This window comes from Anguilla rostrata, chromosome 3 (genome assembly GCF_018555375.3).
Source record: "Anguilla rostrata isolate EN2019 chromosome 3, ASM1855537v3, whole genome shotgun sequence".
NCBI lineage: Eukaryota > Metazoa > Chordata > Actinopteri > Anguilliformes > Anguillidae > Anguilla > Anguilla rostrata.
The window spans coordinates 5,680,766-5,706,565 of NC_057935.1; the positions used below are offsets into that span (position 1 = coordinate 5,680,766).

Consider the following 25,800-nt stretch of genomic DNA (forward strand, 5'->3'; position numbering starts at 1 on the left):
TTTAATATGTAATTTAATGATTTCTAATTCCACAACTCATAATTCATTACTGAAATATTTTCTCATCATATAATGAGGAATGTACCAGCAATAACATACATGACGTAGATTGTCCATATCCAGGGTGTCAATGTCAGAGGCCTGAGGTTCTGTCACTGGATGACATCACAATGCCCTCATTATGGGAACTACCTCTGTTATCTTTCCTGGCCGTGTCTCAATGAAGCGTCAGTTCAATCTATTTGCATTTAAACTTAGAGTATATACGTTTTTTAAATATAAATACATTTTTAAACATCATAAATTAGGCTCTCAAAATACATGACATGCATGAGCAGCAATTAAACTTTTTCAATACGGGTTCCTTTAGTCTTTTTGCACAACTGCAACCAGCACTTTAATATAAAACAAGCCCATGGACAGCACCGGCCCTTCTCACAGACAGGGGGGCAGGTGTGGCTCATTGTAATTAGGCCAGCTGCTCCTCATTGCTTAATCATTATGAAAGGGCCTTGCTTTCAGGTGTAAGGAGTCTGTTTTTCTGAATGGTCGCTCTTGTGTTTGAAGTTTTATTTGTTGTGGACTTTTGGCCTCTGCAGAATCTTTTTATTAATGAAATGTTTTCTGTTCTTTTTCAGTTCCTGGACTAATTTAAGGCCAAGTGTATTTTTTACTTAATTTTTTCCACCGTGTTATACAGTGGCCATCCCCAGCACTGCATCAGAAGGGCTACAAGGCTAAAGGTATTATTAAGAAGACTCCTTGGATACTAAACTTTATTAGGTATTAAATAAAATTGTTTATATTTGTACAGTGTTTAAGCACCTATTTTACCAACATGTCAAATGTATTGAGCTCAGTGAAAGTTAATGAAATGGTTAACGAAAAACCATGATTATAAAGCTTTCAAACTGCAAGTGAAAGATTTCTGACAGCCCTCTGAAGTGCTGAGAAATGTAGAGAGAGAGAGAGAGAGAGAGAGAGAGAGATAAAGAGAGAGAGAAAGAGAGAGAGAGAGGGCAGGGGACGGAGAGAGAGAGAGAGGGAGGGACAGAGAGAGAATGAGAGAGAGAGATAGAGGGGGGGGGTGGGAGAGAGTGAACAGAAGAAAGAGAGAGATAGATAGGGTGGTACCAAGTAATGTGTGAAAGGGGTGCATGCAGAGGAAACCACAAAGGCAGAGCAGAGGGGTTTTGTTTTGAGCCAGTGGCCAGAGAGTCAGACTGAGCCACAGAGAGATCTGCACCTCCAGCAAAAAAAGCCCCCCTCTGACCAGGAAAGCAGTTCTTAGAACGTGATCTTTACCACGCTCTCAAAGGGAAAGAGGTTATAAACAGTGAACTATAGTTCATACTGACAATGCCCTGCCCCCAACCAACAGTGCCTAATGGAAATTCACTTGCAGGGATTCTACTCTATTTGGTCACTCACACACACACACACAGGCAAACACACACACACAGGCACGCACTCTCTCTTCCCCCTCACCCATGCACTCACATCCTGTTAGTCAAACCCCCCAATGATACAAGGATAGTTTCATGTGAGTCCATTCTGCTCCACACCTTACTCAGCACATACATTTATGAAGAATGCTGCATGTCCTGAATGAGTCAGCTGGTCACATGACCATGGAATGTACCATCAGGGCAGGACAAGGAGGGGAATAATCAAATGCTGTGCATTTATGATGCATTTGTTTGTGTGAAAAAAACTTTATTTCAGTATTTTTATATGACTTATTGAGTGTTTATTTAAATCTTTTAATGATGTGCACTTCACTGGAGTATTTTATGTATAATGATATTCAACACTGCAAGGTACATCAACAATTTGAAAGGTGACAAAGCGAAGAACATGTCTGTAAAACTTAATCAGACAAATAAGGTTGAAAGGGTGATCCAAAAAATTTCTGATCGTAGAAGTCCTAAATTATCATCATTAAAATGTCACATTTACAAATATATGACTATACAAATACAAATCACTATGCTGTCCCTACTGGTAAACTGTGAACTACTTACATTGTATAGAGGTTATGATGATATAATGCAACTAAGAAGCAACAGCATAAAACATGCAAATGATAATGAATATAGATCAGAAAAGTGAAAATTTAAGTTTATTTATAAATTATAAGTAAATTATAGAGAGCACATACTGACATATTGCCCCAGCAATTTATGTACTATATTGGAAAAATACATGGGAATAGATTTTAGCATTTTTAATTTGTGAAGATAAATGCACAGTTTTCTAAACCTCTCTTGTCTGGTCTGTTGTAATGGAAAGGTGGTCTGAGGTGTGAAGTGAATAAATTTGATCGGAGCGTCAGTGTGGTTTCAGTGCTGAGAGAGGGAGGAGCTGCAGGTCAGTCTTCCTGTGCAGCTCTGGTCTGTGTAGAGCTGAATGTATAAGGCTGTGAGTGGAAAATAACTAGACCTCCCCTGTCACCAAAACAGAGCAGTCTGAAACAGACAAACACATTTTACTTTTAATGAAAGAGAGAGCCGTGTGTAAAAGCCTTCAGAAACAATAAGCAGTGCAGTGACCTCAGAGCAGGAAGCATATCAGGCAAAGGTATCTGTCCATGTGACCTTTAAGGCCTCCATTTTGTTATTTTAGGGTCATTGTTTAATATTATGCTGTCAAAACTAAATATTTTATAGATGCAAGTCCAGTCTGGGTAAGGGCATTACTCTCTCCTTGTTCTCTAGATTATCGGCCCCTGTGAACACCTGACAGGCTTCTCAGCAGGAAGTGCATGAACATGTGGGAGTCTGTTCATGCTCTGTCCCTGTACACAGGAAGGAATCTGCCACTGAGTCATTGTGTCTGAACATGTGCCCAGTTGTTCTAAAACATACAGCACAGCATCAATAACTGAGAACACAAGAAAGCTGTCGCTGTGCATACAGGAAGTGTTTTTGTTTCTGAAGGTACAGGGAGGGCTCTGCAAGCAAGAGGCCTAGCCTTCAGAAAGCATATCCAGCTGATCTAAAGCATGCAGGAGAGTACCCTAATCCAGAAGAAGGTTTTCTCTGGCTAAGCAGTGGCACACATATTGGTAGATGTGCCAGATCCAGCCCTGGTATGGATGTCCAAACATATCCATGTGGAGAAAATTTTTCAGTAAAATTTTAAATGACAGTATTGATACAGTAAGATGCATTGTGATAGAAATGTATCTCATTTATGACTCTGATATGATATATGGAGTCACTTGGCCACCAGTGTTAGCCTAATAACTCCAGTAGCACTCCCTGTAGACTGGTTATGTATGCAAAGCAAAACTTACATACCACTGAAAAGGAGCTACGGACACAACAGTTACATGCGCCATGAGGCATTTTGGCACAACATAGTGATAAAATGAGAGCTCTTTGGCCACAACCCACCAAAGATACATTTAGAGAGAAGATATAGAGAGCTTGGGAGTGGATCTATTTTGCTTTGGGGTGGTGTGGTAAAACTCTTAGGCAAAAATAGAATGACTGACAAGAGGCATTTATAAGGTGTGATTTTCACAAATACGGATTACTAACCGCTAACTGACAAGATAGCCAAATTGTGCGCATGTTACATTTCAATCTGTTAAATTCAGAAAATGTAAAGCTATTGTGCATTACAGTTTTAAAAAAAAACGTCATGTTTGAGTTTGTACCCTAGAGATGTCGTGTTAACTGCATTGAGATTTTTTAAAATTTTTTTTTACCAAAAGCACTTTACAGTTGATCCAGAAAAGAACACTGCGTGAAAACCAGGCCTGATCCCCCAAAAAGAGAGCAACTGAAGTAAAAAGGACGGAGTGTGGCACAGTGGGTAAGGAACTGCGCTTGTAACCGAAAGGTCGCAGGTTCGATTCCAGGGTAAGGACACTGCCGTTACACCTTGAGCAAGGTACTTAACCTGCATTGCTTCAGTAATATCCAGCTGTATAAATGGATAAATGTAAAGTGCTATGTAAAAGTTGTGTAAGTCACTCTGGATAAGAGCGTCTGCTAAATGCCTGTAATGTAATGTAATTAAAGACAAAACAAAACTAAAAACAACTACAATTCCCAATGAGAAGAATATCACTCAAACGGAAGAAGTCTCAGGAGAAACAAGGCCATAGAGGCAGCCCATTCTAGCTGGAAGTAAACAGAACGGTGCTTCTTTCATTAATAAAATCATCAAGACAAGCAATTTGATCGACGAAGCTCAAACTTTAACACCAAAGTAAAGTATGGATGACTATTGTATTGTATGAAAGAGTGGTAAGATAAAATTTGACATTTTCATAAACAGTTGGGGAAATAACCCCACTTTCCCCAGCTGAAACTATGTTTATGAAGCCAAAATTAATGGATCACTATTTATTCTTTATCACTGACTGCCCTTGAACACAAAAACTGTACATTGCAAAACATTATGATTCCGTCTAATCGTGAATCACTGCTGATACATTAACAGTCTGACCTTGTTTGAAGTCCTAATGTTTCAATCTCCCACCTGTGTATGATATAATTTAACAGACACTTACATAATTTAACCTGTCACACAGTTGAGTTTTATACAGTTGAATATATACTGAAGTCACTGGGGTTAACACTGCTCAATGGAACAGGTATGAGGCAGGCATCACCTGAGAACCAGGTAACAGGTCCTGTTCCCTAACCAATGTACTACACTACTGCCCCAAACGACTCAACACATTGAGGATCCATTTATCAGACACTGTCAGGGAGTATACTGTACAAGTTTTACTTTGTGTATTTGAAAAAAGCAAAATATAAGAACAGCACAGCTCTTGCAAATCCAGTAAATGGAGATCATTTACAGTCACATGGCATAATGATCACCAACTCTAGTGAGGGAACATTTCGATCATTCTTTGACAAAGATACATTTATGGAAAGCTTCACTGCGGTCTCTAAATCTCGATCGGAGTAAACCGTTTTCTCCATTTCCCTCTTGTTCCTCCTCACTTTGGGTTTCTTGGTGGTGAAAGTCAAAGCAGCGTAATTCATTGATTCCTCTTGACTCTAAAAAGAAAAACACGACACAGCACATATGATTACGCCTCATTCTGATAATAATTTATCACGGATATTCATCTCAGAAATTGAATTTATTTATCAATTTATTTATTAATTTATTAATTAATTTATTAATTTATTTACTTATATATTTATTTATTTATTTATTTAGTTAGTTACTTATTTTAATTAGTTAGTTAGTTAGTTAGCTAGTTAATATTCTAACCTGTTTGCTCGCCATGTCTTCAATGCTCTCCTGGTTGTTTGATGCAGCTCCTGTGTCAGTAAAATGAAAATGCGCATAAGCCACTGGTGGGTGAAAGAAATTAATTATGCTCTGATTTTGAATGGTGTACAATCAAATAAGAAAGCTGTTCTTCTTTTTGTACTTCTTGTTCCAGTTCTTTTTTATGTTCTTTTTGCTCTGTCTCTTTTCTGGCTACTCTGTAAAGTGCCTTTGTGACAGTCTCTGTAAAAAGCGCACAGAAATAAAACTTGTGTTGAATGTATCTTTTTCTTCTTTATAATAATAATTATTATTGTTATTATTATTATTATTATTATTATTACCATTATTATTACTATTAACCATGATATTCATAGCAGTCGAAGTAGTTCTGCTAGTAGTATTTCATATAGTCAATTATATTCACCACAGTAGGACCGTAGTTGCTGCTCAGAGAAGGAGTATATCTGAAGAATGCAGCTATTATATAATCACCAGGGTATTAGGATAGGCTTCAATGAGATTACTTATCACTTGAAAAGTATTTCAATTCATTTGGGATGCCAGTTAATCTCATGACAATTTATTCCGCTCAATTGGAATCATTATGCCAAAGTTGAAGTTAGCTGATAAATTCAAGAGGCATCTGGCATTCTTCTACATGCGATCTGCGTACATGATGTGCAGTTCAAAAGCAGTGGGAGACGGTCACCTGCACCAACGGAGTAACTTCACCCGAGGTTGTTTTATAGAACTGGGACTGTATATGAATATTTCTGCATGCTATTAATGAAATGGCCTTACATGTGGATGACAAAATTGTTCTCAAATTTCGAAAGCCAACTACTTTGCAGTAAACACTTCACATATTTTCACAGATTACTTTTATTTTTTTTGATCTGCACTCTTTAAGGTATTGAGTATTTTTACGATCTTGCATGTTTCATACTAGTCTGATTTGAATTAAAAGAAGATTTATTGAAAATAAATGTTGTAAATAATAATCATGACATATTCCACACATTGATAACTTTGTCTCTTACCTTTGCAATTCTCACACCCTTTTCTCCTCTTCAGAGCGAGGACAATATTTAGGATCACGCTCAACGTCAAAGCTCCCGCCAAGCAGTAAAGAGGAAGTCGTTCATTCCCTGACATTTTAAAAGCAAGAGTTAGTAAACACCCTGCATGAAAAAAATTAATAAGAGCATATGAAGACATTGACAGGAACACCTGTGCAACGAACTGATCAGCATGAGAATGAAAACAATTTACAACTTACAATATAGACATGAATTAGAAAATGTTAAACAATAATCTAATAATGTCAGATGAAGTCTGTATGCTCTAATGGTTGAAATGATTTAAAACATCAACAAAAAACAAAAAAAAAAGCATGAACAAAGAAAATACTTTTTACTATGTGATTGCATTTTCTCTTACCCTCAACATCCAGCTTGCTTCCGTTCCCAAACAGGATCTCCCCACAGGTGGCCACAGCACAGTAGTAAGTCCCAGCATCAGAGGGGCTGAGGTTCCTCTTGGGGAAGTTGTAGACACAGCTCTGTGTGGGAGACACAGCCCCAGAGCTCCTCTGGCACTCATCACTCCTGGTTTCCATGGGTGTAAATGATTCCTGGAGGGACTCTCCTGAGCCCTGTCTGAACCAGTACACTGTGTTCACCTGCACAGGTCTTATGTGTACTGAACACTGCAGAGTCACAGAGTCTCCTGGCTGCACCTGACTCAGACTCGGGCTGCTGCAGTACTACTGTCCTGCGTGTGACTTGAACCTGAAGAATTTAACAATTAAAAACATAACAGGACATATGCTTGGACTCAATCATTATATAGTGCTTTCACAGTTACTAACATGATTAACACAGTATTGAATCTAGCCGCTGAACTTCCCAATCTGGATTAGTGACAATGTATGCAAAACTGCCTATTTGTCTATTTGTGATGTTTCATTAAAGACTTTAGAAAATCATAATGCAAATTTACAGTGTTTGGCTTAACATGCAATGTCTAAACAACAGTATACCTTAATATATTTATAACATAGCACTGATCCAATACATGAACACACAACACAGAGTTTGGCTAACCCTATCCTAAAAGAAAGATCTGCTTTCCTAGGATAATTTAAGTTCACTTTTAAAAAGCATATTCCAGATGTTTTTATTTATAAAAATAACACTTTTGCAATATTTCACTGGTATTGTGCCAGTGAGCAAAGTATTTTGTTGCAAGCCTGTAACTACTGTAAAGCATCATTTTAGGTTCATATTTACCCATCACCATTAAAGTGGTTCCATCTCCAAAGAGGTTCTCTGTAGGGCATCATAGCGCAGTGGTATGTGGCTGAATCTGATGGCTCTACTTGTACACAGTCAGGTTAAAGCTCCTTTCTGCTTTAGCACTGAAGCTTTTACTTTTTTTAAACTCATTGAACAATTGGGGATCATTTTCTTTTAGAACTTGCACTGCAATGTGCGAATCTTTACCCAAGAGGCTGCTTATACCAACTGATATCAAAAATGTTTAAAGTAGAAGCATGGAGAGTAAATGTCTCCGATCTGAGCTCGCACCAGCGATCAGGCTGAAATATTCCAAGCAGACCATCTGTAAGACGACAGAAAACAATATTTCAATGCAAATGGCAGTGTGAAATACGCAATTAAAAACCACAACAATCTCTGTATAAATAGGTTATACAGCCCCGAATGTAAAGTTATTTTGTCTGACAAGTCAATAAAAATTATACACTTACAGACTTTGCTGAAAAGCACAAGAACTGCACAGAGTGGTGGCATCACTGTATCTGAACTCTCCTCTTCTGGAGACTCTCTCTGCCTGAGACCCTGTTTGTCCTCTGCGCTGTAAAACTCAAACTGTACAGATAAAGGAGGGTTTGAGATAATAATTTCTCTTCATTCACTGAACAGTAGGGGGGCACATGTCAGGGGCAGATTTGATTGGCTGTTTAATGAAGAAAATTATTGGGTACAAGAGTGGTGCAAGCATCCGCTGATACACACCATCAGTGTAAAAAAGAACACTGTTGTCATTATTTCCATCCTCGTAATAAAGGTCAAATAATAATAATAATTCAGTTGTTATTTACAGTAGTAATTTGGAAGTCCTCATAAGTTTTAAATAGGTACTTTAAGAATAACTTTAGATTGAAAATGGCACCTTAATTAGTACACGGTTAAATATGTGTGTGTGTTTGTGTGTATGTGGGGGTGTATGGTTGTGTCTATGTGTGTGTGTGTGTGTTGTATGTGCTCGCAAGTATTTGTGGAGGGTGTATGTCTGTGTGTGTGTGTGTGTTTGTTTGTGTGTTGTGTGTGTGTGTGTATGTTTTATGGTATTGTGTGTGTGTGTGTGTGTGTGTGTGTGTGTATGGGTGTGTGTTGTGTGTGTGTGTGTGTGTATGGTTCTGTTGTTGTTGGTCTGGTGTGTTGTGTATCTGTGGTTGTGTGTTGTGTGTGGTGTGTGTGTGTGTGTGTGTGTGTGGGGCGTGTGTGTGTGTGTATATGTGTGGTTGGTGTGTGTGTGTGTGTGTGTGTGCTGTTAGTGTGTGTTATGGTGTGTGTCTATGTATTTGTGTGGTGTGTTGTGTGTATGTCTGGTTGTGTGTTGTGTGTGTGTTTTGTCGTGTGTGTGTGTGTGTGTTGTTGTGTGTGTGTGTGTGTGTGTGTGTGTGTGTTTTGCGGTGTGTCTGTGTGTGCATTGTCCATGGTGCTGAATTTCTCCTCTCTCTGGGATGGAACAGTAGGAGTCAGTGCTGCCAAATGCACAGGGCTGGGAATCTGCATTCACAGGCGTTTGCAATTTTCACCTTCTTTCATCTGATAACATAAAAAAGTGGTCAAGAAATGTTAGAATGGCTGATTATGCTAAATTACTTCAGAACATTGGGCAGCCACTGGAATGTTCATACTGTGATGTCACCCCTGATCTTATATTGTATTTGCACTGCACTGAAGCTAGGACGAGGTGTCTTTTAATATGTAATTTAATGATTTTAATTCCACACTCATAATTTATTCTAAATATTTTTCATCATATAATGAGCAATGTACCCAATAACATACATGACGTAATTGTCCATATCCAGGGTGTCAATGTCAGAGGCCGAGGTTCTGTCACTGGATGACATCACAATGCCTCATTATGGGAACTACCTCTGTTATCTTTCCTGGCCGTGTCTCAATGAAGCGTCAGTTCAATCTATTTGCATTTAAACTTAGAGTATATACGTTTTTTTAAATTTTTTAGAAAAAAACATTTTTAAACATCATAAATTAGGCTCTCAAAATACATGACATGCATGAGCAGCAATTAAACTTTTTCAATACGGTTCCTTTAGTCTTTTTGGCAACTGCAACCAGCACTTTCGTTAAAAACAAGACCATGGACAGCACCGGCCCTTCTCACAGGCAGGGGGCAGGTGTGGCTCATTGTAATTAGGCCAGCTGCTCCTCATTGGGTTAATCATTATGAAAGGGCCTTGCTTTAGGTGTAAGGAGTCTTTTTCTGAATGGTCTTTGTGTTTGAAGTTTTATTTCTTGTGGACTTTTGGCCTCTGGAATTTTTTTATTAATGAAATGTTTTCTGTTGTTTTCAGTTCCTGACTAAAAAGGGCAAGTATATTTTTTAATTTTTTCCACCTGTATACAGTGGCCAACCCCAGCACTGCATCAGAAGGGCTATAAGGCTAAATGTATTATTAAGAAGAGTCATTGGATACTAAACATTGTTAGGTATTAAATAAAATTGTTTATATTTGTACAGTGTTTAGCACCTATTTTACCAACATGTCAAATGTTGTATTGAGTTGTGAAAGTTAATGAAATGGCTAACGAAAAAACCCTGATTATAAAGTTTCAAACTGCAAGTGAAAAAATTTTGACAAACCTCTGAAGTGCTGAGAAATGTAGAGAGAAAGGAGGAAAGAGATAGATACCCATCGCCTAATCACTGGGCCTTATAAAAGGGCCTTCCTCACTGTTGTAAGGACCCTTTTTTTTTTTTTAAACGTTTTTTTTTTTGGGTGTCTTTTTTTTTTTGCCCAGCGGGGATTGTGGTTTCCCCATTTACTCCTTCATTTTTTTTTTTTTAAATAAATTTTTTTTCATTAGTTTTTCAGTTTGGGAAAAATATAATCACTGATTATATCACGAGACACAGGGGGGTTCAGCCCCCTCTGAAGGAGAGAGAGGAGAGAGAGAGAGAGAGGGGTGGCTTACTGGGGGGACATATGAAAGGGGGTAAGAAGAGAGAGAGAGGGGGGCTTACTAGGTGACATGGAAAGGGGGGGGAGAGAGAGAAAAGGAAAAATGGGGAAAGGGGTAGAGGGGGGAAAAGAGGGGGTTTTGGGACATATAAAGGGGGGAGAGAGAGAGAGAGAGAGAGAGGGGGGGGGCTTATTTGGTAACATATGAAAGGGGGAGAGAGAGAGAGAGAGAGGGGGGCTTACTGGTGACATAAAAAGGGGGGAGAAAGAGGGGGGGGCTTGGGTGACGTATAAAGGGGTGTATGCAAAACCCAAAAAAGGCGGGGCTGGGGGGTTTTGTTTTAAAAATGGGGAATTCCAACCAAACCACAGAGAGAGCTGCCCTCCAGCATTGTGCAAAAAACCCCTCAGACCAAAAAGCAGGTTCAGGCTTGTTTTTGACTTTTCTAAAAGGGAAAAACGTTATAAGCGGGAAAAAAAAAACAGTACTGGACAAAATTAATACTGCCTGCCCCCCTAGACCCAAGGAAACCCCCAATTTTACGGGTCTGCTCTTTTGGTGACACACACACAACCACGCACTTCTTTCGGCTGGGGACTTACCCTGTTTGAAACCCCCACCTCCCCATGAAAAAAAGGATAGTTTCATGTGAGTCCATTCTGTAAAAGACTTTCTCACAACTTCCCCATTCAAAACCCACTGCATGTCCTAAAGGGGGAAAAAACACTTCGGGCCCGGTCACCGCTATAATTTGACCGGGGGAACGTACCCCCCAGGGCGGAAAAAAGAAGTGGAATAAAAAAAGATGCTGAGGATCAAATTTTTTTAACTTATTATATGTTTTTAAATTTGGGGAGACAATTGAAATATAAGCGCACTGGTTTCAAACCCCGCTCTTTTTCTGGTCTCATGTAAAGGAAAAAGGGTGGTCTGAGGTGTGAAGTGAAAAATTTTTTGAGGAGCGAAAATTTTAAAAAGCTTAGGGGGAGGAGCTGCAGGTCTTTTCCTTTTTGGTTTTCTGGTCGGGGGAAGCTGAATGTATAAGGCTGTATAAAAAATTCTACCCCTCCCTGCCCCCAAAACAGAGCAGTCTAAACAGACAAACATTTTTACTTGTTTTGAAAAGGCCGGGGGTAAAAAAGCTTTAAAAACAATAACAGTAAAAGTGAACAAAAGAGGGGGAAATATATCGAAAAGGTGTCCCCCATGAAAACCTTTAATCCTTCCTTTTTTATTATTGTACCCCAACTAGAATAACTCTCCCCCAGGAGCAAAAAGCCATACAAATGTATGTTTTATGGAAATTTTTTGAATTTTCCCCCCCTAAACAAGCAGAAAAAACTGTAAATTTTCCAACCCCACCGCCATACTACCGGGCCCCTTTTTGTTGTTTAATTTTTGCCAAAAAAAATTATAATGTGAATCATGGTCACAAAACACAGACATTTCTGTGAAATCAAAAGAAGGGCCCCGTGTGATTAATCCCCCCCCAGCAGCTGGTCATTTCCCCCTCTTCCTCAGAAAACGGGGCACCCAGCTCCTGACACCAGGGGCGGGTTTAAAAGGGGCCCAAAACCACAAATTTTCCCTTTTTGGGGGACGGGGGAAACAGACCTTTTTGGGGAACCCCAAAAATAAGTGCAGTTAATTGTTTTTTTTCTGTACTGTAGCCGATAAAAAACTGTTTGGTTTCGTTCATTGGATTAACACCAGTAACTCTGTTTTTGTTTGTATTTTTTTAATATTATTAAATTATGCAAAGGGTTTTAAAATTTTCCCGTTTTGTAGATAAATTCTCAAGACGAAATTTTGGGACTGCCCCGTGTTAACCAGGGGGTTATTTTTGATTTTCTTCCAAAAAACCTTTTTAGACGCCCCCCATGCAGTTAAAACCTTTTTACCACAGAATAATTTTAAACCCCTCTAAAATTTTTAAACATAAATCATTCATTAAATTGTTCATTGTCTGAAATAAGGTAAAAAAATTTTGACAATGATGATTATGAGGTGGTGGGGGGTATTGGTGATTTAAAAACCCCCAAAGGGGAAAGAGATTTTAACACTGGGGAAGATGACCCCAACTAAAAAAAGTATCATGATTTTTGTGAATCTATGTAATAGTGGCAGGGGGGCCCCCCCCCGACAAAGGCCCCCCGTTCCTGAAATTTTGGGGCTTTTAGAAACTGACATCCCTTTTGGGACTGTTAGGGCAGTCATTTTTACGATCAAATGATAAACCCCTGACCCCCCCCCAAAATAAAAAAATGCATCATGCCCACATTATGCTAGTTGTTTTTTTTTTTCTTTACGCATTACACTTGTCACTCTAATGCCTGGATGTTCAGGGGAAAATCTATCTTCCAAGATTAAAGCACTATGAAGCAGAGCATCTTAAATTAGTTCAAGCAACCCGGGTGTTAGCGCCAAATATTACAGCATGTCCTAACTTTGAGTTGAGGCGACAAAAGAAAACTTGAAATTCAATCATTTAACGCGCGATTTTTTCCATGTACAATGTGATGCTTAAAGAATGTTTGCACATTTAATAATTTAATAATTAAATCCTAAAATAGTGTAAACTGACAGATTTCTCTGTTTGGCACAAATGTATCTATCACCTGGTCACAAACTTGGGCAACCAGACAGACCTCAAAACTGAAATGGTAACAGGCCCTTTGTGGCTTTTTTTAAAAGGCACAGCCCTATACATGAAGCCTTGGGGGGAATAAAATACCATCAATGAGACAATTTAAAGGAATATGTGATAAGGCATTAAACATGAGCATTTGCCATTATTTGGGTCGATTTTATTTACAGCACCGAAAATTTTTGGAACCAACCATGATACATTTCTGTCATAAAAAGACCCAATGGCGATAACGGTTAAATACTGTTACATTACAGGAATTTCAGACATCTCTGTCTAATTATGTTTAGATAGATATTTTCATTCAACCCTGTGGTTTGTCCCCCAAATTTGACCCTTCTTATTTAAGGAGCAGGGGGCGGCCACAGTGCAGCCCCGGGACCAACTCCAGTTCTGAGGCCAGTGCCTTGGTCGGGCACCTGCAGGGCACTAGTCTTCTTGCGAGGCAACCCTGCAACCATGGCCACCCTGCCTCCCGGTTTGATTTTTTGCTGTTTGAAACCACTAGCCCCTATAAAGTTCTGTTGAACTTTCTGTACTAAAATATATTTTCATTTGTATCATTGTCATTATTATATGGGGTGTGATTAAATAATTCTGTTTTGATTTAAAATGTTTATTCAAATTTCATTTTTTCCCCGAACGACCCCCAAAAAAACCCAAAGTTTTAAAAGATCCATAGCTATTAGATAAATAAAATCTTGTATTTACAGTTTCAACTAAAGTTGACAAAGTCCTTCTGTTATGATTGTCGGTGTTCAAATCTTTTGAGTATCAGGAACATAATCAAAACCATTTCAAATGATTGAAATTCATTTTAATTGCTACACTGTTTGATTTCTTTTGTTAAAGGCTATTATGCCAAAATTAGGATTCATACACCGGGTAATTTGTAAACAGGGATTGTGTTCTGAAAAACAAAAGAAGAAAGGAGAAAAAGAATTTCCAGAAGGATATTAATATGAATAGGGATTTATTTAATGGAAAGAATCCCATAATTCATCTTTTATTTATGCCCCTTTGCAATAGATGAGGACAAATATGGGCAACATGCAAGAGAGAACTCCAGTCCGAAAGAGCCAGACAATGGATAATTAAATTTCCTGAAATATAAATATGTGTATAGGATTTTGTGAATGACTTTTGAGATTTTTTGTTACTAAAAAAAAAAATTATAAAAAATCAATATTTTCCCAGAAAAATAGTTTACATTACAATTGTAATCAATCATTGTATATCATTCTTACATACATTTAAAAAGTTTACCCCAAAATTCAGCTTGGCCCCTTTCCCCCAAACAGGATCTCCCCACAGGTTTTACAAAATAGTAAGCCCAGCATCAGAGGGGCTGAGGTTCCTCTTGGGGAAGTTGTAGACACAGCTCTTGTGGGAGACACACCCAGGCTCCTCTGGCACTCATCCTCCTGTTTCCATGGGTGTAAATGATTCCTTGACCTTCTGAACCAGTACATACTGTTCCCCTGAAGGTCTCAGTGTGTACTGTACACTGCAGAGTCACAGAGCTCCCTGGCTGATTGGCTCAGACTGGCTGTGCAGTACTATGTCCTGTTGTGTGACTCTGAACCGGGGAAAGGTTTTTTAAATTTTAAAAAAATAACAGGACTTTTTTGGACTCAATCATTATATAGGGGTTTGCTACAGTTATTACCATGATTAACAAGTATTAATCGGGGCCGGGGTGAACCCCAATCGGGGTTGGGGGCCCCCTGCATGCAAAACTGCCAAATTTTTATTTGTGATTTTCAAAAAATTTAAAAAACATAACAAATTTACAGTGTTTTTAAATGCAATGTTTTAAACAACAGCATACCTTAATATATTTTAACATAGCACGGGTCCAATACACAAACACAAAACAATTTGGGTAACCCCCCAAAAAAAAAAATCTTTTTAGGATAATTTAAATTCACTTTAAAAATTTTTCCCGATGTTTATTTATTTATAAAATAAAAACTTTTCCCAATATTTGGGTTATTGTGCCAGTGAAAAGTATTTTTTTTGGCCCCGTAACTACATTAAATTTCATTACAGGCATTTGGGGAACCCCCTTACCCCGAGCAACTTACAAAAATTGTACCCCTTTTAACTGGAAAATATTTTAAAAATTCCCCTTTTAAAAACTTTGCTAAAAAGGGGACAACAGTTTTCCCCCGGGGAAACAACCCCCCGCCCCTTTGTTCAAGAAACCCACCCCAGTCCCCCCCCCCGAAATTTTAAAGCATCTTTTTTTTAATTTTTCCCCCTCCCCTTAAAAAAGTTCCTTTTAAAGTTTTGGGCTCTCTGTAGGGCGTCTGTGCAGTATTTTGGGGTGAATCTGATGGCTTTTGTTTTGAAACCGGTTAAAGCCCCTTTTTTTACTTTAGCACTAAAACGTTTTTAAAAACCCCTCAAAATTGATCCTTTTTTTTCCCCAACCCCCTGCAATGTGCTGAATCTTCTGCCCCAAAGGGGGGGTTTTTACCAACTGATATCAAAAACGTTTCAGGGAAGCATGGGAGAGTAAAAAAGGGGGCTCCGATCTGACCCCGCCCCAGCGTGTCGGGGGGGGAAATTTTTCCCCCCAAACAGCCCCTTGAAGAGGGGAAAAAAAAAATGCAAACAGGGGAAAAAATTTAAAAAACCCCAACAATCTCTTTTAAAAAATTTCCCCGTCCCAATGTAAAGTTATTTTTCTAAAAAAAACAAATTATACACTTACAGACTTTGCTAAAAAACACAAAAAGCCGGGGGGTGGCATAAAAGATTGAACTCTCCTCTTCTGGAGACTCCCTGAGACCCTGTTTGTCCTCTGCGCTGAAAATCAAACTGCGGGATAAGGGGGGTTTTTGGGAATTTTTAAAAATTTCTTTTTTTCACTGAACAGTAGGAGGGCACATGTCGGGGGGTTTTTTTGGATTGGCTGAAAAAGGGGAAGCAAATTATTGGGTGCAAATTTTTTTGGTGCAAGCATCCGCTGATACACACCATCAGTGAAAAGGGGAACAATGTTGTCATTATTTCCATCCTGCGAATAAAGGAAAAATAAAAAGTTGTTTTTTTAGGGGCAGAAGGGGGAAGTCCCCACATATTTTAAAAATAAGGCTACTTTAAGAATAACTTTAGTTTAAAAAATCCCCTTAAATTCTTTTTGGTTTTAATATGTGTGTGGTGGTGTTGTGTGGTTGTATGGTTGTGTGTATTTGTTGTGTGTGTGTGTATGTGCGGCCAAGTTTTTTTTCCCATGGGGTGAAAACCTTTGTGTGTTGTTTTATTGTAGTGTGTGTGTGTGTGTGTGTGTTGTGTGTATGGTTGGGTGTGTACGTGTGTGTGTTGTATGTGTGTTGTGTGGTTGTGTGTGTGTGTGTGTGTGTATGGGTGTGGGTATGGGTGTGTGCCTCTGTGTGTGTGTGGGTTTTGTTTTATCATTTGGTTGTTCGCCTGTGTGTATGTAAATGTGTGGGTGGTTGTGTTTTGTGTGTTTGCTTGTGTGCAAATTTTGTGTGTATTTTTCTTATTGTGTGTGTGTGTGTTTATCTGGGTTGTTATTTTGGTGTGTGTGTGTGTGTTTTGTTATGTGTGTGTATGTGTGTGTGTGTGTGTGTGGCTGTGTGTTTGTGTGGCATTGTCCATGGTGCAATTTCTCTGTTCTCTCTGGGATGGAACAGTAGGAGTCAGTGCTGCCCAGCTACAGGGCTGGAATCCATTCACAATTTTTAATTTTTCACCTTCTTTCATCTGATTAAAAAAAAAGTGGTCAAAAAATGTTGGGAATGGTTGATTATGCTAATGCCCTTGAACATTGGGAAAATCCTGAATGTTCATATTGTGCCACACCTTATCTTATATTGTGATTTTTTACTGCCCCAAAACTAAGCGAGGTGTCTTTTAATATGTAATTTAATGATTTCTAATTCCACAACTCACTTTATTACTGAAATATTTTCTCATCATATAATAGGAATGTACCAGCAATAACATACATGGCGAGATTGTCCATATCCAGGGTGTCAATGTCAGAGGCCTGAGGTTCTGTCACTGGATGACATCACAAGGCCCCATTATAACTACCTCTATCTCTCCTGGGTTCCCAATGAAGCGCCCGGGTTCAATCTATTTGCATTTAAACTTAAATATATACATTTTTAAATATAAATACATTTTAAAACATCATAAATTAGGCTCTAAAATACATGATATGCAGAGCAATTAAACTTTTTCAATACGGGTTCCTTTTAGTCTTTTTGCACAACTAAAACCCGCACTTTCGTTTAAAAAAAGACCATGGACAGCACCGGCCCTTCTCCACAGGGGGCAGGGTGGCTCATTGTAATGCCAGCTGCCCTCATTGCTTAATCATTATGAAAGGGCCTTCTTTGGTGAAGGAGTCTTTTTCTGAATGGGTTTTGTGTTTAAAATTTTATTTGTTGTGGACTTTTGGCCTCTGGAATCTTTTTATTAAGAAATGTTTTCTGTTGTTTTTCAGTTCCTGGATAAAATAAGGCCAAGTATATTTTTACTTAATTTTTTTCCCCCCTGTCATAAAGGGGACCCCAGCACTCACGAAGGGAAAAATAAACGATTATTGAAGAGTCATTGGATACAAACTTTTTTAGGTAAAAAATTTTATTTGTACAGTGTTTAAGACCTAGTTTTACCAAATGTCAAATGTTGTATTGAGCTAGTGAAAGTTAATGAAATGGCTAACGAAAAACCATGATTTAAGCTTTCAAACTGAAGGAAAATTTCTTTAACCCTCTGAACTGCTGAGAAATGTAAGAGAGAAAGGAGGAAAGAGATAGTCCCCATTCCCCAATCACTGGGCCTTATAAAAGGGCCTTTCCTTTGAAGGATCCTTTTCTTTTATTGTGAAATTGTGTTTTTGGGTGTCTCTTGACTTTTTGCCTCTTGATTGTAGGTTTTCCTTTTACCCTTCTGTTTTTTTTTTTTTTTAAATGAAGTTTTTTCATTATTTTTCAGTTTGTGGGCTAATAATATAATCACTGATTATATCAAAGTGGATGGTTCAGATCCCTTAAAGGGGAGGGAGAGAGGGGTTAAGCACGGGGCATATGAAGGGTGAGAGAGAGAGAGAGAGGGGTGGCATAGGTGACATATGAAAGGGGTGAGGGAGAGAGAGGAGGAGAGAGAGGGTGGCTTACTGGGTGAATGAAAGGGGTGAGGGGAGAGAGAGATAGGGGAGAGAGAGGGTTGGCACTAGGTGACATAAAAAAAGGGGTGGAGGGGGGTTTACTAGGTGAATAGAAAGGGTGAGAGAAAGAGAGAGAGAGAGGGGGCTTATAAGGTGACATATGAAGGGGGAGAGAGAGAGAGAGAGAGAGAAGGGAGCTTAAGGTGACATAAATGAAAGGGGGAAAAGGGGGCTTTTAGGTATTATGAAAGGGGTGAGAGAGAGAGAGAGGGGAGGGGGGGCCTACTGGTGGACATAGAAAGGGGGGAGAAAGAGAGAGAGAGAGGGGGGCTTATTAGGTGACATATAAAAGGGGGTGTATGCGGGGCCAAAAGGCAGAGCATGGGTTTTGTTTTGAGTCAGTGGCCAGGGGTCCACCAAACCACAGAGAGAGGCGCCCCAGCATTGTGCAAAACTCCCCTCAACCAGAAGAGGTCTCAGAGCGGATCTTAACGCTTCTCAAAGAAAACGTTAAAAACAGGAAACAAAAAATACAATAATTAATACTGCCTGCCCTCGCCCCCAGTACCCAAGGAACCAACTTTGATACTGTTTTTTGGGTCCCCACACACACAAACACACACACACAAGGCCGCCTCTTCTTCCCTCTCAGTTATGCACTCACACCCTGTTTGTCAAACCCCCCACCTCCCATGATACAAGGATAGTTTCAGTGAGTCCATTCTGTTTCAGATTTCCCCTACAACATTCATTACGAAGAATACTGCATGTCCTGAATGGAAAGAACACAATGGGCCCGTATCCCACAGCGGGGCCGGACCATGGGCACCATCAGGGCAGGAATAAGTGGAAAGATCAAGATCATGATCAATCATTTCAGACTTATTGAGATGTTTTAAATCTTGGAGACAAAAAATCGCACTGGTTTTTGCCGCCTTTTCTGGTCTCATGTAAGGAAAGGTTGAGGTGTGAAGTGAATTTTAAATCGGAGCGGCCAAGTGTGGTTTCACGCTGAGAGAGGGAGGAGCTGCAGGTCAGTCTTCCTGTGCAGCTCTGGTCTGTTAGGCAGGGTATAAGGCTGTGAGTGGAAAAAAACTAGACCTCCCTGTCACCAAAAAGAGAGTCTGAAACAGACAAACACTTTTTATTGTAATGAAAGAGGGGAAGGCCGGTGCAAAAGCTTTCAGAAACAAAAAACAGTGCAGTGAACTCAGAGATGGAAAATATCAGCCAAAGTGTCTCCCAGTGACCTTTAATGCCTTCCTTTTATTATTGTACCCTCAACTAGAATAACTCTTCCCAGGAGCATTTTAAAAGCCATACAAATGTATGTTTTATGGAAATGTTTTGGAGAGTTCTCCCTAAAAAAAGCGGGTTCTGTCACCTTACCAACCCCACCGCCATACTACCTGCAGCCCTTTTGTTGTTTGACTTTTTGACAAAAAATTTTATAATGTGAATCATGGTCAAAACACAGGCATCTCTGTGAAAAAAAGAATGGGTCCAGTGTGATTAATGCTACAAGCAGCTGAGTACATGTCCCGCTCTTCCTCAGGGGAAATTCATTCCCAGCTCCTGACACCAGGGGCGGGTTACAGTGAGGTCAAGCCACAAAACTTCCATTCTTGAGGGATCTATAATCAGACTTGTGTACTTCCTTACAAATGCAGTTAACTGCTTGTGGGGTTACTGTCTACCGTATATAGATCTGTTTTCTTTATTTCCCTGAATTCAACACAAGTAACTTTGTTTCGTTTTATTATTTTAATGATTTTAAAAGAAATGGGTAATAATTGCCTGTTTTGTAGATATAATTCTCAGGAAACGAAACTTCATGGTCTGTACCTAGTGACTGACCAGGGGTCATTCTGATGTCTTCTCTAAACATCCTTTAGAGAAGACTGCCTGCTGCGTCGAGAATACCTATTTACCACAGAATAATTATTAAACACTCGTCAAATTATTAAACTTAAATCATTTAGTCAAATTGTTCATTGTCTGAAATAAGCTGGAAAATTGACGATGATGATGATGATGAGGTGGTGGTGGTGATGTTAACAATGGCGATGATGATGAGGATGATGATGATGATGTTAACACTGTGGATGATGTCATGACTAGAAAAGTGATCATGATATTTGTGAATTTATGTAAAGGAGGGAGGGCCTGAGCTTTAGTCCCTGACACAGGTTCCCACTTTCCCTGAGCATTTTTGGGTCTTTTAAACGAAATAGCACTGGCCGTTCGCCGGGGAGTACTCTCAATCAAACGGATATAGACCTGAGCCCACCAAGTGAAAAATTCATCATGCCCACATTATGCTAGTTGTTTTTATTTTTCTTGACGCATTACACTTGTCACTCTAATGTTTTTTTTTAGCAAAATCATTTTCCAAGATTAATGAGCACTATGAAGTTGAATCTTAATACTCCCAACTAGTGTTAGGTTTCCAAAATTACAGCATGTCCTAACTTTGAGTTGGGCCGACAAAAAAAACAACAAACTGATCAATCTTTTAACGAGGGATCTTTCCCATGTACAATGTGATCCAAAAATGTTTTGCAATTTAATAACTAATAATTAAATCCAAAATAGGGGAAAAGCCCGATTTCTCTGTTTGGCACAAATGTATCTATCCACCTGGTCACAATACTGGGCAGAAAAAGACAGACCTCCCCGACTGAATGGTAACCAGGCCCTCGTCAGGCCTATTTTAAAGGCACAGCCTGCTATACATGTAGAATTAGCCCTTAGTGGAAATGAATAACCATCAATGAGACAAACTCTGCATGAATATGTGATAGGAGGTTAAGCATGAGCATTTGGCGTTACTGATCATTACAGATTTTATTTACAGCACCAAAAATATTGGCTGGACCACACAATCATACATTTCTATTGAAAAACGAGGAATGGAGATAGTCTTAAGATACTGTTACATTACAGGAATTTCAAACATACTCTGTCTCACCTGTATGTTTAGATAGATACTTTCATTCAACCCTGTGGGGTAATTTGTCCTCTGCATTTGACCCATCTTAGTTACTTAGGAGCAGAGGGCAGCCACAGTGCAGCGCCCGGGGACCAACTCCAGTTCTGAGGCCAGTGCCTTGGTCAAGGGCACCTGCAGGAGCACGCCTAGCCTTCTTGCGAGGCAACCCTGCTAACCACTACGCCACCCTGCCCGCCCGGTTTGATGCTGCTGTTTGGAAATCATTAGCTCTCAGTGCCAAAGTTCTGTTCATGAACTTTCTGTACTGAAATATATTTTCATTTGTATCATTAAGTCATTATTATATGTGTGTGATTTGAAATAATTCTGTTTTGATGTTGGAATAGCAGTGTTTATTCCAAATTGCATGTTTTCTCTAAAAATGCATTTGATCCCTCAAACAGGCCACAATAAGATTCCTTCACAAAGATCCAGCAGCTATCGTAGACTGAAATAAATGCATCTTGTATTTAGAGTTTCAGACTAAAGTTGACAAAGTCCTTCTGTTATGATTGTCGGGGTTCAAATACTTTTGAGTATCAGGAACATAATCAAAACCATTTCAAATGATTGAAATTCATTTTAATTGCATTACACTGTTTGAGTAACATCAGCTGTCATATGCTATTATGCCAAAATTAGGATTCATACACCAGGGTAATTTGTAAACAGGGATTGTGTTCTGGAAAAAAGTCATTATAAGATGAAGGAGAAAAAGAATACCCAGAAGGAGGTATTAATATGAATATGATTCGCTGATTTAATGGTATGAATCCCATAATATTATCATTATTCATGCCTTTTTGCAATAGATGAGGACAAATATGGGCAACATGCAACAGAGAACTCCAGTCCGTATGATCGAGAGCCAGACAAGCGTGGATAATTCACCTCCTGAAATATAAATATGTGTTTAGGATTTTGTGAATGAAGTTGAGATGTTGCTACAATCAAAATCTAAATATTTTCCTTATTAGTTAAATAACAAATGTGAATCAATACTAGCTGTGCTATTAAATCATACATACATTTAAATGAGCTTACCCTTAACATCCAGCTTGGTCCCGTTCCCAAACAGGATCTCCCCACAGGTGGCCACAGCACAGTAGTAAGTCCCAGCATCAGAGGAGCTGAGGTTCCTCTTGGGGACGTTGTAGACACAACTCTGTGTGGGAGACACAGCCCCAGAGCTCCTCTGGCACTCATTACTCCTGGTTCCATGGGTGGAAATGATTCCTGGAGGGGACTCTCCTGAGCCCTGTCTGAACCAGTACACACTGTGTTCTCCTGCACAGGTCTCAGTGTGTACTGTACACTGCAGAGTCACAGAGTCTCCTGGCTGCACTGACTCAGACTCGGGCTGCTGCAGTACTACTGTCCTGTTGTGTGACTCTGAACCTGAATAACCTTAACAATTAAAAACATAACAGGACATGTGCTTGGACTCAATCATTATATATGTTCTTTGCTACAGTTATTACCATGATTAACACAGTATTGAATCTAGGCCGTGGCTGAACTTCCCAATCTGGATTAGTGACCAATGCATGCAAAACTGCCTATTTGTCTATTTGTGATGTTTCATTAAATACTTTAGAAAATCATAATGCAAATTGTTTGTGTTTGGCTTAACATGCATTGTCGTAAACAACAGTATACCTTAATATATTTTAACATAGCACTGATCCAATACATGAACACACAACACAGAGTTTGGCTAACCCTACCCTAAAAGAAAGATCTGCTTTCCTAGGATAATTTAAATTCACTTTTAAAAAGCATATTCCAGATGTTTATTTATTTATAAAAATAACACTTTTCTGCAATATTTCACTGGTATTGTGCCAGTGAGCAAAGTATTTTGTTGCAAGCCTGTAACTACTGTAAAGCATCATTTTAGGTTCATATTTACCCATCACCATTAAAGTTGTTCCATCTCCAAAGATGGTCTCTCTGTAGGGCATCATAGCGCAGTGGTATGTGGCTGAATCTGATGGCTCTACTTGTGACACAGTCAGGTTAAAGCTCCCGTTTGCTGCTTTAGCACTGAGGCGCGTACTTTTCTTTTTAAACTCATTGAACAATTGAGGAACTTTTTCGTTTAAAACTAGCACTGCAATGTGCTGAATCTTCTGTCCAAGAGGCTGCTTATACCAACTGATATCACAAACGTTTTCAGAGTAGAAGCATGGGAGAGTCACAGTGTCTCCGATCTGAGCTCGCACCAGCGTGTCAGGCTGAATTATATTCCCAAGCAGACCAACTGTAAGACGACAGAAAACAATATTTCAATGCAAATGGCAGTGTGAAATACGCAATTAGAAACCACAACAATCTCTGTTTAAATAGGTCTATACAGTCCGAATGTAAAGTTATTTTGTCTGACAAGTCAATAAAAATTATACACTTACAGACTTTGCTGAAAAGCACAAGAACAGCACAGAGTGGTGGCATCACTGTATCTGAACTCTCCTCTTCTGGAGACTCTCCTCTGCCTGAGACCCTGTTTGTCCTCCGCGCTGTAAAACTCAAACTGTACAGATAAGAGGAGGACTTGAGATAATAATTTCTCTTCATTCACTGAACAGTAGGAGGGCACATGTCAGGGGCAGATTTGATTGGCTGCTTAATGAAGCAAATTATTGGGTGCACAAGAGTGGTGCAAGCATCCGCTGATACACACCATCAGTGTAAAAAAAGAACACTGTTGTCATTATTTCCATCCTGCATAATAAAGGTCAAATAATAATAATAATTCAGTTGTTATTTACAGTGCAGTAATGTGGAAGTCCTCACATAGTTTTAAATAGTCTACTTTAAGAATAACTTTAGATTGAAAATGGCACCTTAATTCATACTACGGTTTAATATGTGTGTGTGTGCTTGTGTGTATGTGTGGTGTGTATGGTTCTGTCTATGTGTGTGTGTGTGTGTGTGTATGTGCGCGCAAGTATTTGTGGAGGTGTATGTCTCTGTGTGTGTGTGTGTTAGTTTGTGTGTTGTGTGTGTGTCGTGTGTGTGTGTATGTGTGTATGGTTGTGTGTGTCTGTGTGTGTGTGTGTATGTGTGTATGGTTGTGTGTGTGTGTGTGTGTGTATGAGTGTCTGCCTTTGTGTGTGTGTGTGTGTGTGTTTGTGTATCTGTGGTTGTGCGTCTTTGTGTATGTAAATGTGTGTGCGTGTGGTTGTGTGTGTGTGTGTGTGTGCGTGTGTGCGTGTGTATATGTGTGGGTGCATATGGTCATGTGTGTGTGTGTGTGTGTGTCTGTGTGTGTGTGTGTGTGTTTGCGTGTGTGCGCGTGTATATGTGTGGGTGTTTATGGTTGTGTGTCTGTGTATGTGTGTGTGTGTGTGTTTATATGTCTGGGTGTGTGTGTGTATTGTTGTGTGTGTGTGTGTGTGTGTGTGTGTGTGTGTGTGTGTGTGTGTGTGTGTGTGTGTGTGTTTGCGTGTGTGTTTGTGTGTGCATTGTCCATGGTGCTGAATTTCTCTGCTCTCTCTGGGATGGAACAGTAGGAGTCAGTGCTGCCCGTAGCTGCACAGGGCTAGGAATCTGCATTCACAGGCATTTTTGCAATTTTTCACCTTCTTTCATCTGATAACATAAAAAAGTGGTCAAGAAATGTTAGAATGGCTGATTATGCTAATTACTTCAGAACATTGGGCAGCTCACTGGAATGTTCATACTGTGATGTCACACCTGATCTTATATTGTGATTTTGCACTGCACTGAAGCTAGGACGAGGTGTCTTTTAATATGTAATTTAATGATTTCTAATTCCACACCTCATAATTCATTACTGAAATATTTTCTCATCATATAATGAGGAATGTACCAGCAATAACATACATAACGTAGATTGTCCATATCCAGGGTGTCAATGTCAGAGGCCTGAGGTTCTGTCACTGGATGACATCACAATGCCCTCATTATGGGAACTACCTCTGTTATCTTTCCTGGCCGTGTCTCAATGAAGCGTCAGTTCAATCTATTTGCATTTAAACTTAGAGTATATACGTTTTTTAAATATAAATACATTTTTAAACATCATAAATTAGGCTCTCAAAATACATGACATGCATGAGCAGCAATTAAACTTTTTCAGTACGGGTTCCTTTAGTCTTTTTGCACAACTGCAACCAGCACTTTCGTTTAAAACAAGACCATGGACAGCACCTGCCCTTCTCACAGGCAGGGGGGCAGGTGTGGCTCATTGTAATTAGGCCAGCTGCTCCTCATTGCTTAATCATTATGAAAGGGCCTTGCTTTCAGGTGTAAGGAGTCTGTTTTTCTGAATGGTCGCTCTTGTGTTTGAAGTTTTATTTGTTGTGGACTTTTGGCCTCTGCGGAATCTTTTTATTAATGAAATGTTTTCTGTTGTTTTTCAGTTCCTGGACTAAAATAAGGCCAAGTATATTTTTTACTTAATTTTTTCCACCCTGTCATACAGTGGCCAACCCCAGCACTGCATCAGAAGGGCTATAAGGTTAAACGTATTATTAAGAAGAGTCATTGGATA

The 25,800-nt window shown here is 39.3% G+C and overlaps 2 protein-coding genes and 1 long non-coding RNA gene across 3 annotated transcripts in view; 2 read left to right on the forward strand and 1 right to left on the reverse strand.

Annotated features, from left to right (window-relative positions):
• Nucleotides 1–25,800, forward strand: part of LOC135249701 (uncharacterized) — a 139,787-nt gene that overhangs the window by 63,421 nt on the left and 50,566 nt on the right. The gene's annotated exons all lie outside the window — the stretch shown is intronic.
• On the forward strand, nucleotides 379–3,878 carry LOC135249966 (uncharacterized). The gene is made up of 3 exons (XR_010328840.1): nucleotides 379–743; nucleotides 2,718–3,091; nucleotides 3,722–3,878. It is a non-coding gene; the product is annotated as an uncharacterized LOC135249966 (long non-coding RNA).
• LOC135249672 (signal-regulatory protein beta-2-like) lies at nucleotides 4,815–23,805 on the reverse strand. The gene is made up of 6 exons (XM_064325189.1): nucleotides 23,693–23,805; nucleotides 23,194–23,544; nucleotides 22,326–22,679; nucleotides 6,291–6,398; nucleotides 5,248–5,297; nucleotides 4,815–5,027 (listed from the first exon to the last, which is right to left on the reverse strand). The coding sequence occupies exons 1-6, from the start codon at nucleotides 23,733–23,735 to the stop codon at nucleotides 4,815–4,817; spliced, it is 1,119 nt and encodes a 372-aa protein (XP_064181259.1). The 5' UTR covers nucleotides 23,736–23,805.

What these genes read in the sequence shown, in the direction of transcription:
- LOC135249672 (XM_064325189.1), bottom strand. Translation starts at nt 23,735, where the DNA reads ATGCCACCACTCTGTGCTGTTCTTGTGCTTTTCAGCAAAGTCT. An exon ending in TGTGCTTTTCAGCAAAGTCT is followed by an intron (nt 23,545 to 23,692) that starts GTAAGTGTATAA and finishes GTCGTCTTACAG; the next exon opens with TTGGTCTGCTTGGGAATATA. An exon ending in GACCAAGCTGGATGTTAAGG is followed by an intron (nt 6,399 to 22,325) that starts GTAAGCTCATTT and finishes TTAAAATGTCAG; the next exon opens with GGAATGAACGACTTCCTCTT.